General features: G+C 39.5%; 1 protein-coding gene across 1 annotated transcript; it reads right to left on the bottom strand.

Annotated features, from left to right (window-relative positions):
• Nucleotides 1-1,029: 1,029 nt before the first annotated feature.
• Nucleotides 1,030-17,871, bottom strand: LOC146309454 (dual specificity mitogen-activated protein kinase kinase 6-like). The gene is made up of 12 exons (XM_084743833.1): nt 17,838-17,871; nt 11,603-11,672; nt 10,230-10,278; nt 10,026-10,139; nt 7,532-7,651; nt 7,330-7,446; nt 6,490-6,541; nt 6,254-6,381; nt 5,940-6,017; nt 3,596-3,735; nt 3,261-3,306; nt 1,030-2,122 (listed from the first exon to the last, which is right to left on the bottom strand). The coding sequence occupies exons 1-12, from the start codon at nt 17,854-17,856 to the stop codon at nt 2,045-2,047; spliced, it is 1,011 nt and encodes a 336-aa protein (XP_084599959.1). The 5' UTR covers nt 17,857-17,871; the 3' UTR covers nt 1,030-2,044.
• Nucleotides 17,872-18,021: the final 150 nt, after the last annotated feature.

The following is an 18,021-nucleotide window of genomic DNA, read 5'->3' as shown; positions in this document are numbered from 1 at the left end:
CTATCGTCACCATCACCACCATCATCATCGTCGTCGTCGTCGTCACAGTCTCTGAACACTTGGGAGTGGGGAAACTGCCACATGGCAGGGGCCTCTTGCTGTATGTCCAAGGCGAAGGGGCTCTGCATAGTATGGTCAGACAGAAGAGATAATGGCTGCCCACCACGGACTGTGAAGAGGCTCTCGGTCCAGCACTCGAGGAGAGGATGACCTCGGGAAAAAATAAATGGGGTCATCTCCCCACGAAGGAGAACACAGAAACCTGAGCGGTGGAGCCCGACAGCACATCAGTCCAAAATAGGTGTACGATAGTCAGCTGGCCCTGTGAGTACAAGTGTTTGTGTATGCGTGTCACACTGCATTAAAACTAACTAATACCAACCACTCTACCACTCATCAGCACTGCCAGGTTGGGACAGTGCCATGATACATTAAAAAAGGAGATAGTATTTACATCTTCAACACATAAATTATTTCCCTAACATACTGTCTGTGTAATGCATAATAAGGACTCTGGGGGGAAAAAAAAAATTAACAAGTGCCTCATATGAAAAGACTGCCGATTCCAGAACTGACCCTTCTCAAGCTCTGACCTCATTTGCTCTGTGCTCCAATAACACATGAGCAAAGCTGGTACCTTGGTGGACTTTCTCCTTTTCCTGTGAAAGCGATATATACGGTCACATCTTATGGTAGCTAATGTTAGCAAAATGCAAGCTAACTAGCTAGCTGATGATTGATGTAGATTAACAAGTTAGTTTGCTAGATAATTTAAGATGTGAATATATATGGTTTTCACAGGATGCATAAGCATAACATATTTAAGTACAAAAAAAAAAGGACAAGGAGAAAATTGTTCAAGGTAGCAAGCTTTCTCAACTGTTATTGGAGCACAGAGAAAAAGGGGGCAGGACCTAGGAAGGGTCAATTGAGAAAGGTAGACCAACAAGTGAGAAAAAAATGTTTAAATGCTGCTGAAATAAAATCAAAATGCGGGCCAGAACAAGTCCAAAAACAGGAAGAAAATAAAAACAATTAATGCAGTAATTCATGAGAACAATTTGCAAAAATGGCACACAGAAAAGAGATAAAGCTGTGAGCTTGATTAGGCAACCCCTGAATACTTTCAGATAGTAACAATGGCAGCACTGAAGCCGACTCGTTAATACCCGAGAAAGAAGAAGAAGAGTACGGAGGGGTCACTGCATGAAGGGCCTCAGCTCGGGTTGATATCGGTTCAGATGATACTGGACCCTTTACATTCCTGCCACACACGCCGCCAAGAGATCTAGGAATGACTTGCGACTCCTCCCATCCAGAATGTGACCTTTTGACATTTCTTACGTGTTTTGTCTCTGCTCCGGAGCCTCCCACGGCTCGGCCAACAACTGCAGCCCCTGCACTGACCAATCTCCTCAGGGCAGAATCAGGTCGAACTGTTCACCTGATGCAATCTTGCAAATAAGGCCCTAGTCTGGTAAAATTCACACTCGTCAACGATATACAGTATCAAAACTCTGTATAATGAGAAAAACATACAGACGCATATGCAAATATAGCTTTCAATACACAACAACATACACATTAACTGTTGGTTTTGCAGATGAAATTCAAAGTATTCATACAATGTGTGTCACAAAGAAATAATGGCTGGCTCTGTCCGAGATAAAAGGGGCAGTGGGGCAAAAACAAAAGAACAACACAAAAAAAAGAAAAAAAAAAATCAGGTTCAGTTCATATTTGTCGAATAATTGCACACACAGGAAGCTTGGAGGAGTGAATTAAACGTCTCCAGTTGGGTTTTTGACCGTACAAGTTCATATTACCACCACTCTCCCACTCCAGTGCTGCTGCTGGGCTGCTGTCAGTCTTTGGGTCACTCCGCCCGACTGTTGTGTGTGGGTGCATGAGAGTCTGTCATTCCAGTGAGTTAAAAAAAAAAAAGAAAAAAAGAAAAAAAAAAAAAAAGGTAGGCCATTGGTTCGTTTTGCTGAGAGGTCCCCGCCTACCCTGACGGTGGGGGGTGGAGCCCAGAGGGAGCCCATCAGTCATCCAGGATGACCTTGACAAAACTGGCCACGTCTGTCTCTTTGGAGTCATGCAGGGTGAAAAACTGATGTTTCTGCATCAAAAAAGCAGGGGAAAAAAGTATTAGATATACTGTTTAACGAAAAATATTTAAACGATACCCATGTTGTTATTTACATGTGAAACATACAACATAGGCCTGGTAGGTTAACTGGGTAAGCCTGGCCTCTTGTGGACAAAATCAAGAACCCAAGCACACTGAACGTTATGCGATATATATGATTTTACTGTATAATCATTTTGGTCAACTGTGGGTTGTTTTTAAACTGTGCTCTACATTGTAAAAATGAAAAAGCTCAGAAAACTCACAATTTTGAAGGCAACTTACTTCAGTACATTTTTGGGTTTTGAGCCTCAGTTTTGTTGAGACAAACTTGAATCTTTGAGTTTTAGAAAACTCCAAAAATTGCATTTCAAAAACTGTTGAATGACCTCATTGCAGTCAAACTGAATAATGGGCAATAAAAAAATATTTTCAATTGCAACTATTTAATTGTTAGGCACCCAAATAATGACAAATCATTGTGTTTCTGAGGCTAAAAGATTATCGGAAAAACTTTATTACTTTTTACAATGGACTGACTGACTCCACTTAATAGGGCTGCACATTTATTATATTATAAGACTTGTAATATGGCCAAGTGTAATATCCAAATCACAGAAGATGCAATCTTTTGATAAAGAAAAATGTGTGACAAAACAGCATTATAATAAAGAACTGCAGTGCTGCAGAGATGCACTGCCCTACAAATATTTTCCTCTAGATATAAGAAAAATGTTTGCTTGGTATAGACCTCAACAAATGTCACATTTTTATGATTTTAAAAGTTTTTTTTCAGTGAATTGAAAATTATGATGCAAAAATGATCATTCCTTCTGATGGTGAATCATATCATAATTAGAATATCTGTCAAATATAATTTTTTAAAGTATATCGTGCAGCTGTATTGGAGGATAAAGTAGCATAAGATGGGTAGAAAAAAAACATGCACAACACTTGTTTGGTGTCTTTTGTGGTGCAGGGTATCAAATCCACCAATAATAATAATGAAAAAAAGTCAAATACATTTAAAAAAAACTACAATATAATAAATAATGTTTAAAAAAATAAAAAAAGTAGCATCATTTATAATGTGCTTTGGTAAGAGGGGAAAAAATGAAAAACTACTAACCATTAATTCTGTGTAAGCTGGTCTCTCATTTGGCTTCTTTCTTAAGCTGTAAAATCAAAGAGATTAATACAAGTGAGAAGAAAAAACAGCAAACACTGGCATTAAAATGTATTACAACTTGATACAAAAGGCATCTAAAAATAGTCATGCAACATAAACGTCATGTAACGTCAAGTGGGAGCTCCACAGATATTGCACTTGTGCCACCTGCCTCCCTCAGTAAACACAGAGCAAACACTGACCCCTGCTGGGCCTCAGTGCCGCTTGTTTTTGTTTGTTTTGTGAGGAGCACAACGTCGATGAAAGTCACATTTGTCGTCGAGCGTGAGGCTCACCACTGGGAGATGAAGTCTACGAACTCTGGGGAGAAGCGGTCAGCGGGCAGCTGTGGAGACGGTTCGTCCACCACCTGTTTGAGCTGCTGGAACGGGGTGCCCCATGAGTCGTAGGGGAATTTCAAAATGGCCAGCTCGATCTGGAAGACAGAGGAGGACGGATTGAGCAACAATCATCACATGTTAGACCTTCATTTCATGATGGCATGTTGTGACTGGGCTCAGTGAAATGTTTTTATTCTACACTATGTACTTATTTGCCTTTCATGACACCATTTTTGGATAATTCAGAGTTTTCTCCAGCTTCAAGTGTCAAATTCATCCTTCATGTGAGAACGTCAATCTGTTATACTGTACAATAACTGATGACAAAACAGACTACTAATGATTTGGCATCAACACGGCACCAGCTACAAACGTATTAAAGGGCATCATGACTCAGCAATTAGTTGTCTTTTAAATATGAGTTACCTGTAATGGGATCTGCTTTGACATTGTTTACTAAATGATCATTTTTTTAACCAAAGATGACACATAACACTTTTGTTGGGAGGGCAGACTGAAATGGAGGCGTGTATTAATAGGATCATAGTGAAAGTCAAACAAAACAAAACCGAAAGGAAGAAGCTCAACTTTCACTAGTGGGAAATATTTCTGTTTTCATTCTTTGTGGAGCACTTTGACACCTTGTCAACAAACTGCTATGTAAATAAGAGTATAGAGTGCCGCAGGAAAGAGTCATTAAACTCAGATATGAGTTAGCAAATTAGCACTTCTGGTTCCCTCTTCTCAAAGTAAATTTATTTATTTATTTTTTAAATGAGTTTTCGGTTACATGTCTGAAATAAGGTCTGTTGTGGTTAGCATAAGCTCAAGAGGTCTTCACTTTGTGTTCTATGACATAAAATACATAAATAAATACAGTACTCATGAATTTTGAAGCTTTTATGTGTCTTAAAAAAGCTATGAAACAACATCAAGCTGAACACTAGTTGTTCGTTTACAGTCTTACAGGTGATTGCACTTGTGCTTGGGCTGGTGTTCGTTTGTGAAGATTATCTCGCTGAACAAAACGTGTAAATGTTAAGCTTTTGTTTTCCACAAAGCTTATTTTCTGCACTAATCCAGAATCCAATGGAAAAATCCCACTGGCTTTTTGTCCAAAGAAACTACAGCAATGCTAACTTGCGGATTGGTCTACAGAACTACCTCATCTCTGCAGCACTCGACATTATTTCATTACAATCATATAACCACTGTTTTAATCAAATGATATATAGTGAAAAAAGTGATTACATTAGACTAAGCTGACATGTCCATTTTAGTGTTTGCAATGGTCTAAGCAACATCTAAAATAAGCTCATAACAGCTTAGTAGTAGAAGATTTTCATTCACATTCAAAGTAAGTAAAAGAACAGTGAAAGCAAACCTGTATTTTTGGAGATGAAAAATTCAGATATCAATACATCGGAAGATCTTTTTTTAAATACAAAATATAGAGAATATATACATGAATACATTTTTTGTGATGATCCCTGTAATGGAGGCTGGATATTTTACAATTAAACAATAAACTTTTGTCAACAATGATATCAGAGAATTGAAACAATCTGCATTGTGTTTTATTTATTTATTATTTTGAAAAATATTTTCATATATGTGCATACTGGACAACATATATGCTGATGCCAATATAACTGCGATAGGCCAATATCGGCCTGAAGCAGGCTTTACTATTTAGGAGTTAAAATCTGGATGATTTCTTCAGTTCTTTATGAGTTGGACTGCATTAGGCAACGAGAGAGACGGCAGCAGCTGAGCAGCAGACAATGTTGCCAAACAATCGTAAAGTTTCCAGCCCTTAGGCTAATGTTAACTAGCACACTACTGTTGACAGACATTAAAACCGTCAATTAAAATCTCACCTCAAGTTCTTGCTGAAGAATAAACAACCTGTGATGACTGCATCTCCCAAAAACATTTTCTCATCTAGACTCGTTAATTGTTTAGATCTGCTTCCCCACGAGATCGTGTGAAATCGTTCTCCTTTTGCCACAATTATCTTAATAATATCTTGTAGTCTGTGATGCACCATTATTTTATATCTGGTAGTGTTTGCGTGTTTAAGATTAAAGAACATCTGGGAAGTTTCTCCTCAGGTGCGTTAAGCAACCCGACATCAAAATCGGTGGATTTTAAAGCTCCTGTAGTCGAGCCGACCACTGGTAGACATGAGAACAGCAGAGACATGGATTTCTGCAGTGACTTATTAATTTCCTTTAAACATATCACAAATGGCTTTATTCGAACAAAGAGCCACATTCTGATATTCAGCCCTACTCACCATCGTGATACCGAGACTCCATATGTCTGACTTGACACTGTAGCCTTTCTGGTTGAGGTCAGGGTTGATCCGCTCAGGCTGAAAGAGATATGAGAGACAGATTTACTTCCATCACTATCTGAAAAAACTTGAACACGTTATGTTGTACTTTTTAGAAACACGGTTTGCTTCACAAACGTTTTTTTCTGAAACATGAATACACAAAAAATAAGTAATTATAAATACAAACTGGGCAAACACGGGCAATCTGTCAGGAAATCTCAGAAAAAACTTCTCCTAAATCTCAGCTGGTTGGTACCACAGTCCCCACTTACAGCCATGTAGGGTTTGCAGCCTGCATCCATTGTTTTGGCCACGGAGTCCACCAGGTGGCCACTGATGCCAAAGTCGCACATTTTCACTTGGCCCTGAGTGTTGATGAGAACATTGGAGGGCTTCACATCTGGAAAGAAACATGAGAAGAGAGAAACCGACAATGAGAAACATTATCAGGGACCTGAAAACTGTGTAGAATACACTGCATACAATGATGACTTAATCTTCTGATTACCTCTGTGTATCACTGACAGGTTACTGTGCAGATGCTCTAATGCCTTGACAATCTGTGGAGTGAATAGAGAAAAAAAATGAAGGGAAGCCTTGAATTCACAAAGAAATATTCTCTTGGATGACAACAAGTGTTTTGCATGCACATTTAAACTGTATGTAGAAAATATCAGCAAAATTAATAATTTGTTAAACATAATATGATTATTGTTTGGTTTGTAGCTTCATTCAGCAACATTTGTGTCTTGGCCCTTTAACACATGTCCAGCCTGTGGCAAGTAAGTAGCTAGAATACAGCCTCAGTCCTCAAAGCCATTTCCAAGTAGAGGAAAAAATAAATAAATTAAAAAATTGCAACTGGATTTACAATGCAAAGAACATCTGAAGAGTACCAATCAATGCGTTGTTTCAACTTTATTAAATCCATAGCAAACAAATGTAAAAATGAGAGCCCACTATGTCTAAAACTGACTAAACCTATATATATATAAAAAAAAAATCATGTTTACAAAAATGTTCAAACAGAGAAATTCGAAATTCTATTTAACAGTGCGTTGTTATAACTTCAGAGAAAACCTGACTAATCGTGAAAACTTTAATACAATTGAAAATCTGAGCCAGATACATTTTCATTGATTGTTAAACAATGAAAACTACAGCTACCATGATCCCACGCTAGTTCACACCATCATCAAACGACGTCTTTCGTTATTATTTTGATGTGAGAGAGGCCCCTAGTGGCAGAACTTACTGTGTGTTTAAATAAATAATATTAATAATGATTGCAGCACGTTAACTCCCTGTAAGACCACAAACTGGCACTGTCAAATATGACAGGACTTACTGCTACTGTGATCTTGCCCAAGATGTCCTCGGGGATGGTTTTGCCTTTCTCAATGACCTTCTTATAGAACTTATCCAGAGACGTGTCCATCAGCTCCATACAGATCCATACATCCCCCTGAAAAAGGTCAAATAAGAAACGAGTTGATCGCACACTCAGTGGCAGAAACTCATGCCAATCATGAATGTCACGGATTAGTCACCTCTCTGAAGAGGGCACCATAGAAGGTCACAGTGTAGAAGCAGTCCACTGTCCTCATGGAAATGTCCAGGTCCATCAGGAGCCTCTTCTGCTCCAGAGTGTTGACTGTGGCACGAATCCTCTGGAGACACAAACATCACTGAGTATGTTTACATGTGCATTAGTATTCTGTTTTGAGCCTCATACTGTTTGATTATATTTGGGATATGGCATTTAAATGGAACTAAAAAAAACCCTGGTTATTCATATCCATATCAACGTGATCATAACAGTATCCAGTAGAGATGAAACAATACATAGAATATTGCGACTTTGATACCTTTTTGGTATGTGACCATCTTCTGTGATATTAAGTATATGGTTATTTATTTTGTTTTATTTTTTTTTTTTTTATCAAACGACTGCTACTGACTGCTGCATTTTGCAGACATACATAGATTATTCAAACATTCTTTGCCAAAGACAATTCATGCCAATTTTTTGCACATACTCGAGTCATGGCTGGCTGTGTTTATCTTATTTTATTAAAGAGGGAAAACAGAGGCACTTTACATTAAAAAGGAAAAACAAATTTTATAAGGCAATATGATGTCACTTAAGATTTATCATTTAATAAAGGACATTTGTTGTCACGTTTCTTTGTTTTTTAATATTGTGATAAATATTGTATTGTGGACTTTTCATTGTTGCATTATCATACCTTGAGTTTTACATCCCTAGTATCCAGGTTTCTGATCATCTGCCTACAGGTGTGTCTTCATTTCTCGCCATCTCAGCCACTATGTGATGGTTCGAAGGATATTTATGTGCCGTAATAACCTGTTTCTATCCATCTAGTCCAGGTAGGCCGACCCAAAAGCCAAAAAAATTGGGATGTTGTGTAAAACAAATACCACAGAATTCAATGATTTGCTAATTATTTTCAGCCTATATTAAACTGTATGCAGATATGTGTAAAATTAATGTTTAATATTGTTTAAAACATTCCTCGTGTAAACAGCTTAATTGGCAACACTTGATAGTGTTGTGATTGGATGTTAAAGGGGCATCATCGAAAGGCTTGTTCAAGCAGGATGGGGCAAAGTTCACCACTTTGTGGAAAACTGCATCGACCAACCATTGAGCAGTTTCATCAACAAACAATTGCAAGGAATTTAGGTATTTCATCATCCACAGAATATTTTCAAAAGATCTCTGCACCTAAGGGGCGAGGCTGAAAACCAACACTGAATGCCTGTGATCTTCAATCCCTCAGGACCCACTGTATTAAAACCAACATGATAGCATAATAGTATACAAGACATTACTACATCGACTAGAGGACACAGAAAACTGTTGTCAGTAAACAGAGTTTGTTGCAGCATCTACAAATGCAAGTTTATAGACTATGCAGAATGAAAAACATAACATCTAAAAATCCTGCTGACTTTTCTGAGCCTGAGCTCATCTGAGATGGACTGACAGAAATTGGAAACGTTTGCTGTGGTCTGATGAGCCCACATTTCAGATTGTTTTTGGAAATAATAAACGTGGTGCCCTCTGGGCTAAAGACAAAAAGGACCATCAAGATTGTTGCCGGCACTAACTTCAAAAGCTAGCATCTGTGATAGTACAGGGGTGTGTTAGTGCCAATGGTAGAGCTAAGTGTCGCATCTTTGAATGCACCAGTAATGCTGAAAGGTATATACAGGTTTTGCAAGACATGCTGCCATCCAGCCGACATTTTTTTCAGAGGCGTCCTTGCTTATTTCAGCAAGACAATGCCAAGACACATTCTGCATGTGCTATAAAAGCATAGCTTAGTAGTAAAAGAGTTCAGATACAAGACTGGCCTGCCAGCAGTCCAGACTTGTCTCCCATTGAAAATGTGTGGTGCATTATGAAGCACAAAATACAACAATGGAGATCCCTGACTGTTGAGAAACTGAAGTCATATCTCAAGCAAGAATTTGAAAGAATTTCCCTTTCTCTTTTTCGCTTTTTTTAATCATTGGGATAATCAGTTTGGACATTAAATGTCTTGTCTTTGTACTGAATTCAATTGAAAATAGGTCAAAAAGGATTTGCAAATCATTGCTGTCTGTTTTTATTTACATTTTACACAGCGTCCCAACTGTTTTGGAATTGGGGTTTGTATATCCAGATTTCTCAAAACCAGGACAGGATGTCTTCCAGATTTCTGAAAATGGGGTAAACTGTTTACGTGTACAAAACACAAACAGGATACCCAAAATCCCAATGATAACCAGGATACTAGTGTGCATGTAAACACACACATATTGGGCTGCAAGTGTCATCAGCGGGGCAGATATAGTGCCAGTGTCCTATCACCCTCAATATAACATGTCATACATCCAACAGACCTCATCCACATGTTTACAAGTTGAGCTCATATGTTGAATACATCTATGTGTCATGGTACTATTTTAAAAGCGCGGTGCATTTAGAAAGATGCCAAATCAGGTAACTTGAGCAGCTGCAGCTTCCCAGCCTACCTTGACAGCCATGATAACACCACTGGGCACATGTTTCATCTTGTCCACCACCCCGTACGCTCCCCTCCCCAGCTCTGCAATCTGCTCCAAGTCATCAGCCTTCACCACAAAGTTCTGGACAGACAAAGGAGACGTTACATTGATATATTTATTCAGCTCAGCGTAGGACAGGCATGTTTCAGAGGAATACTGAGCAAACTTTACCTGATCTCCAATTGTGACGCAAGCTTTTGAGTCAAGATCTCGAGGGGGCCTGCAGGGAGAGAGGAATTAAAGCCAGAGCTAAAACCAATTATAATTTCCAGCAATCCATGCACAGACTGACTCTGTCTGAAGCCATGTAACTCTGATGTTTGCTTGAATTAACAATTGCATCAGGCAGAAGTGCTCTGAGTCAATAATATATCAATATTCTTCTTTTTACATATGCAAAAACAGCCAGTATCAAAACAAAGAACAGTCATGTATAATTAAATTTTTGTGCATATTATAATCTAATACACAGGGTTATCTAAGCCAGTGACATGCTGTTTTTTTTTTATCAATTTGTTTCTTAATTTTTTATTAATCTGTGAAATAGAAAATTACATTGGGTTTTGCTGTAGAGTAATAATTCAGGGACAGTGGGGTACAGTATGTCAGACGTAACATTCATTCAACTGGGTTATTCTATGTAGTCTTACATAATACATGAGGGTGTCACAATTTCAATATTAAAATCAAAAATTGAACGAAATAAGCTTTAAATTTCAAGAACTGAAACAAAAAGCACAATCAGTGCTCAGAGAAAGTATTTATTTTTCTCTCCACCCTCACCTACTGGCCTTGTAGCAGCTGTGATATCACACTTACTACCATATAGAATATAAAAAATTAAAATGTAAATGACATTTGTCAGGGCAATGATCAGTTGATCTTTACAAATCTAAACTTGATAGTCTGACAATGGCATTGCTGTCAGTGGGAACATATTCAAATTGAAAAATCAAATTGAATCATGACCTTAAAATCGAAAGTCTTATCTAGTCATAGGGGAACAAACCATAATATCACCATACTCAAGTGTATTGATACTTTCTTACACCACTAATAGATACAATTTACAAAATGCCTCAAACACAGCTTTGCCTTTTGTGCTACAGTATCTTATTTTAATTATGTTACTTATTGCAGACATGCATGGCAACACAGATACTGCACTCAAAAATAATGACTGCCCTCTTGCCCCAGACAAGTAAAATGCCACGTCGGGTGAGTAAATCCGACCAGCCAAGTGGTAAAAAAAACAAGTCAACAAATCTTTTTTTAGAGCTTCCAACCTGACACAAATGGAGTCCATCTCAGGGCAGAGGGAGGGGGGGACTGTCACACCATTTTCGATACGCAATAATGTTTGTTGCTTCACATCTATGGCACAACCCTGTCCTTGTTCTGATTCATTTACTTACATAAAGATTATTCTAGAGCTGCAACATTTGATTAATATTTAATTATCAATTATCGCTAATGTAATTTTTCATGCAAAAATGCAGTCACTTCAACACTGTAAGAAAGAAGAAAAGAAAAAAGAGCCGTACGCTGCTGCTGCTGGTGTGGGCTGTGCAAACACTTCTTTGGCCAGCTTCAGCCCAGGGTTCTTCTTCTTCCCTAAGAAACAAGAAATCAGAAAACAGTTACCATCTCAGCTCCCTGAAGCGGATGGATATATGCAGTGATCAATACAGCTGTATTTAGCAGCAGCCACAAGCTGATTAGCAGTGTTTTGTAGGAGGACTCAGGGAAATGGACTCCACAGCTACAGACACTTTTGAGCCCAGTTACAGCATTAATCTGAGTTTAGAGCGGAGGTTTGCCACAACGGAGATCCACATTTCTAAATCAGATCATTAAGCGCAAACTAAATGTACTTTGCTTGTTTTCATATGTCCACAGTGGCCTGTTGACAGGGGATTTTGTTCTATTCTGGCAGTAAAGAGTGTTTTCCAGGTGACAATCAATTTGTGGTTGCCTTTGACACAAACTGTAGCAAATGATCTGTTATCTAAGTGGAGATTAGGTGTACTCAAAGCTGAGGCCTTGCAATAGAGAGAAGGTGGACTAAATGACTAATCGGCATTGGTATGATGACTCAAATGAAGAGAGAAGGGGGGGGGGGGTGTTCAAGGGAATCAAGCTTTCCTTCCTGTCATGATTTTTTGCTGTTACAATCAATGCTATCAAATTATTATCATTGTTTTTTCTGTGTAAATTCAGGTTCAAGGTCCTATTCCATGTTTTCGTTTTTTTAAATCTGGAGTACGTTGCTGTAAACTGTGCAGCTCTGGGACCTTTCTGTGTAAAATCACTGACAGCAGTCCATTCATAAACACAGTTTACCAGCAGCCTCTGGGACTTCCCACAAGGGGCTGCGAGTCCATGCCAGAATGACACAGCTACCGGGCCTACGAGCAACAACACAGGAAAAACAGCTCGACTTCTCTTGACATGGACATTCGTGTGCAGCATGTTCGCTCTTGTTGCAAGGTCGACAGGAAAAATGGAGCACTTTTCTTGACCTTTATCTGTGCGTGCGCTAGGACTTGGCCGCAGTTTTTGCCCCACTGGGATATGTTGAGAAACAGTTTAGACCTGGCTGGTTGTTTCCTGTTCTTGTTCTGCTGCGCACAGGCTGTGTAATTATTCTACCCCAGTTCAGAGAAACTGGTTTAATGTGCCAACAAGTCACCTTCACTTTGGAACAAATGCTGCAGCTCTTTATAAAGCTAGCAATATGCTCTTAGAAATATGGGTTCCAAAAGGGTTCTTCCTGAAGGGCTGAGGCTCTACCCAGAACCACTTGCTTCTGAAGAACCCTTTATTGTAGAAAAGGTTCATCAAGGGTTATTTGGAGTTCCATTAAGAACACATTTCATCCACAGAACCCTTCTGGAGGCAAGACTTCTTGAAGGATTGATATCCATCGAGCACTTTTAGAACCCCCTTGGCGAGAAATTCTTGGAAAATAAAAGGGTTTGTGGTAGAACCCCATGGGTCAGTTCTAGATAAAACTCTTGAAATATAGAAAGATTCTCAGTAGAACCCCCTGGGTGGGTTATTGTTAGCACCCTTAGAAGGTGGAAAGATTCTGCATAGAACCCCCTGAGAGGGATCTGGGTGGCACCATTACACCACAGAAGGGTTCTCTTTTACAACCTCTCATAGAGTGTTGTGGATGAAACCCTTAACAGATGATTCTAGGTATAATCCAAGTGGAACCTTTATAGAAAGGTTCTATAAGGACCCAAAATGGGGACAAGCCAAAGAACCCTTTAAGGTTCTAGTTAGCACCTTTATTTCTTAGAGTGTAGTTAGCAACCGGTCAGTTTACTGGTATGAATTTAACTGTCATTATCACTGTGAGGTTGTATTTGCCATTGAGTGAGTCACACCACTCCAACATAGAGGAAGTACGACTGGGTAAACCCCTCCTTGCTAGATCAAGCTGCAAGGGAAGTGAGGTTTTACTAAGATTTTAGATTCTATGGCCTGAAACGTCAGACAGGTCCATTTTGTGCCACAGCCCTAAAATAGGCCTACAGTGTCTGGACAGACTACGGCAGTCTCATGTGGTAGGGAGAGATTGGAGTGTGATTTACTCACACATGCTCAGTCAAAAATAGACTTTGCATTTCCTCTGCGTGGGATACAGTATGAGCACTCAAAGCCTTCCAATGACCTGTCAAATAAGACGAAAATGCCTTCTGTTCATGCAACAAAGTTAGGGTAGCACACCAACATGGTGATGCAGTACAAAAACATCTAACATGTCAAAGCTGCTCTACCAAAATGATACTATAAACATGCAGCTTATAATACTGTACATTAAAGTTTAAATTAACTCTGAATTGCTGTTAACGGACCCCTCTCAGGTAGCAGTGTGTGCAGTGATCCTGTAACCGGGACTGTGGGGTGGGATGTGACTCACAGCCAGTCAGACTGGACACATCCGCTTAAAACACAACAACTGTCAGGGACCCTTTGGGAAATATGATGTCACTTCACTTGGCCCGCTGGCTGCTCACTGTCCCTGTCAGGGCCAACTGAGGCCAGCTTCACAGCAACTTTCTGTTGCAAGATCTGCCTGTTCCTCGAACTGAGCACCATTGGATACAATAGTGCCACAACATCAGCCTCAGCAGCTGCTGTTAAGTATAGAGGCAGCACAGGAGGAAAAAATATATGTCCATACATACACCGCTTTCATATTCTCAGAAAGGATCTGACGTGTAGGGACCGGTTTTGTTAGGATTTAGTTTTTTTAATACCGCTATCAGTACTGATACTTGTCGATACTACTGGGGTGTTTTCATGCTAGGTATGATTGCTGTCTGCTGTGTCTGAGTATGACTGTACGCCCTCTACACACCCCTGCCAGCCAACTTTCACATTAGTAATGTTGTTCTGAAACTGAATGCACTTGCATCATCACCTACATAACATTTATTTATGTTGTTTTTGGTGGGTAGAAAAACCTGCCAATCGCAAGATCCCAATAGCAGTCCACTTCCTTGTTTTGGTACGGTTTGCTTTCACATGTGAACCGTACTCGAGTGCACAAAAACTGTACTTGAGACCACCTTTTCAAGCAGGCCGGGGCACGGATCAATGAACCATGCACGAGTATGGTACAAAGTGTTCACACTAATCAAATGAGCAGGACTTTGGGGTTGAGGCTTGGGTCCCTGGTGTGAAAGCCCCCTTATTCATACTACTCGCCATAAGTTTGTGCAAAAAATAAACATGTGAAAAGACTCAATAGTTACCTCATTTTATTTTTTCAGAAACAAGTTCTTCAGTTATTGCATTTAACTACATTTTCATTATATTAAGTGAGACAATACTCCTCAGGGTTTACATTAGCCAGCATATGACAGTTTCTTTTCCTGGTATCATGTGTAGTTGTCCGGTAGATGAAAATATCAATGGCCAAAAATGTGCACTGGGAAATAAATTGGTCAAACACAAAATAAATAAAACATCGTATCTTCAAGAAATCAAAGTGAAATACTTGTGATTATTTTATGTTCTGTGCAGAATTTTGCTGCATGTGGTTCATAAAGCTGAATTAAACAGTGACGTGCAAGAATGACATTAATGGGCTGTCTGCCCTCGTGGCGCTATCCACAGTACTTAAAGGACAGCGGGGGGATTTAACTTTAACCGCTTTAGATTAGTCAAGAAAGCCAATAAAAGCAAATGCAATGGTCCAAGTTGTGACTTTTAAATGCTTCATTTAAGTGTTGAGAAAAGCACAGACTCACATTTGCAACAGAGAGAGCGGTCATGTGGACTGACTGCTGCAAATTATTTTCAACATGACGAAACTATAAATAAAGTTAGTCTAACGTTTGATTGTGTGGTCAGTTACAGTTGATTAATGTATGCAAACTTGACCTTCTTGACCTGAAACTAGCCACAACTTAAGCATGTATATACATGCACGTGTCACAGGTGAGCTCCAGCACTTAAAAAAAGCTCTACACCTCTGTTATTTAAAGCTATTTTAAGTTGTTCTATATGGATGGACTTCTGGAACATTAACAGCCATATTGCAGGACTCAACAATAAGGATTACCCGCTTGCCGAGGGCAAGTAAAATACCATATCGGGCTAGGAAATCTAGTAACTCACTTGCCCGACCACACAAGTGGAAAAAAAAAAAACTGTTTTGATTATCAGTTAATAAATGAAGTAATTTTTCATGCAACAATGGCAGAAAATAATGTTTTTAAACCTCTCAAATATGGAGATGTCTTATGTTTCTGTATTTAATGTTACATGAAACTGAATATACTATCATTTTATATTTATTGCAGCACTAGAGCTGATCATTGTTATTTGATAAGACAATTTGTACAAGGGCAAGTAAGTAGATTTCTGACACACTGTTACACTGGCAGGCAAATGAAATAAAAAACAAAAACATTAAACTTTGTCTTGGCCTTCAAAGAGAAAGTATAATGTGAACTCTGATCCCTAAAGAGTGGTAAGTATTTCAAGGGAAGTGGCGGATGCAGTGTCGCAATCCCAGTGCTGACTTGTAATTCATGCCATTGTCAGTAGTGCATCATGAAATGAAACATTTATATTTGTTTCATATGCAAATATGGCACAAGTTGCATTCTGCATTTCTTCTAAAACAAAAAAAAAAATCACAAATTTTACCCTCACATCAGAATTTGTTTTGCATTATTAGTATTGATCACTGTATCTTATAAAAGTCAGTAGTTTTGCTGAGGCTGTGTTAAGAGTGATTATGTTCTGTGATCAGCAAGTGCAGACAATAGCAATGAATTGGTGCCCTTTTACAGGAAATGCAGCAATTCTTAGAAACCCAAAGATGTTCAGTGGAATCTACCCAGTGTGCAGTTATACATACGTAATGTGAGCAAGAATTTCTGGATTGTGCATGGGATCAAAGTGTCAATAGCTGCGTGGCGAGTCACCATCAGGAAGCTCCAGCCACGGATAGGGTCCATATACAGAAAAAGGATGACTCATGCACAGATAATCTTCCACACCACCCTATCAGTGCTGTTAGGGAGAACCCAATCTCCAAACATGCCTCAGCATTACACATGAACAGCCCTGCAAAGGGAAGACTCCTTACAGTGGGCAGAAAACAAAAAAATAAAAAATAAAATCACAAAAGACTCCTCGGGCCTGCATTGGTGCACACAGTAATTACAGCAAAGAACCTGTGTAGCAGCTAAGGCAGAGTGTCTGCTTGCAGCCAATGAACTGTCAACAAAGAGAGGCTGCACAAGGTATTGGTGCTGCAAGTCAAAACATGCCATGGTAGGCCAAAGGCTGTGATTGCCTGAGCCAATCTACACAGCCCTCTCAAAACAGTGTGTACTCCCGACCATGGTAACGCTAGTATGATTGTGTAACAGCACAAGCGGTGAACTTGAAATGTAAATTGACATCATCATCATGCTCTATGTGTGTGTGTGCGTGCGTGAGTGTGTGTGTGACGCAGAGGAAGGACCTTGGTTTTTCCAAGGTGTGTGTTTTATTTAACAGTGTACAGTAATAATTACACAGCACACACACACACACACACACACACACACACACACACACACACACACACTCTGGCTGACAGACCGGAGGAAGCCAAGTGTGTGATAGCGCCCTGGTTCCTTTGGCATCGCCGCCTGTTTTAAAAATAAAGGAATTTCCACCACGGGGAGAAAAAAAAATTCATTTCCATGGAAGATATTTTTGCGCTAACACACCGGCCGAAAGGAGCCAACACAACCGCTCAGTCATGAGTCAGGAGGCCGAAAAATGCAAACACCTGTGGTCGCAATGTGCCCATTACTTTGACCGAAAAGGAGAAACTAATCCCAGCGAGTTGAATTCCAGCTGAGGGGCAAGTGGGTTGGTAATTACAGCCTGGCAGAAGTCCCTTTTTGTCGCGAAAAATGGTGTTAGCTAACCACAACACGGGAACTTAAAAACACGAAGCAATGCGCGCGTACCATTTAGCTAAAATATGAACCGTAAAAATGATCATTTAGTACACTATCAGTAGGTCTGTGATGAATACCTTCAGACACCAGCGTGTCTAGAGACTTCGCATAATGATAGAAAGCAGGAAAAGACATGCTGGCTAGCTTCTTTTTCCTCCTCTCATACATGCAGCTTTCCACCTGGCAAGGTTACTCAAACATAGCTAGCTTAATTACTTCCACGCAAACTGCATCTCGGTTTTTAAAATATATGCACGGTTGTTTAAGAAAAAAAGAGTGGGGAAAAAACACTTACCTGCTTTAGACAGAGACATTTCCCCTTTGCTTTGATGAGGGGGAAGGGAAGCACAAAGACTTTTGCCTTTTTTTACTCCCTCCCTCCCTGCATCTAGCCTTACACCCGCTCAGGATCGCTGGCTTCTGCAAAAACTAGCACCGATTAAAACTAAATGCTTCGTCTTCGTGCAATCTTAGTGCTT

This window comes from Lutjanus erythropterus, chromosome 19 (genome assembly GCF_056507025.1).
Source record: "Lutjanus erythropterus isolate fLutEry1 chromosome 19, fLutEry1.hap2, whole genome shotgun sequence".
Lineage (NCBI taxonomy): Eukaryota > Metazoa > Chordata > Actinopteri > Lutjaniformes > Lutjanidae > Lutjanus > Lutjanus erythropterus.
The sequence above is the reverse complement of the archived record's forward strand: the minus strand, read 5'-3'. Positions and strand labels throughout refer to the sequence as shown.

What these genes read in the sequence shown, in the direction of transcription:
- LOC146309454 (XM_084743833.1), bottom strand. An exon ending in CCCACACCAGCAGCAGCAGC is followed by an intron (nt 10,279 to 11,602) that starts GTACGGCTCTTT and finishes CTCTCCCTGCAG; the next exon opens with GCCCCCTCGAGATCTTGACT. An exon ending in GCGTCACAATTGGAGATCAG is followed by an intron (nt 10,140 to 10,229) that starts GTAAAGTTTGCT and finishes TTGTCTGTCCAG; the next exon opens with AACTTTGTGGTGAAGGCTGA.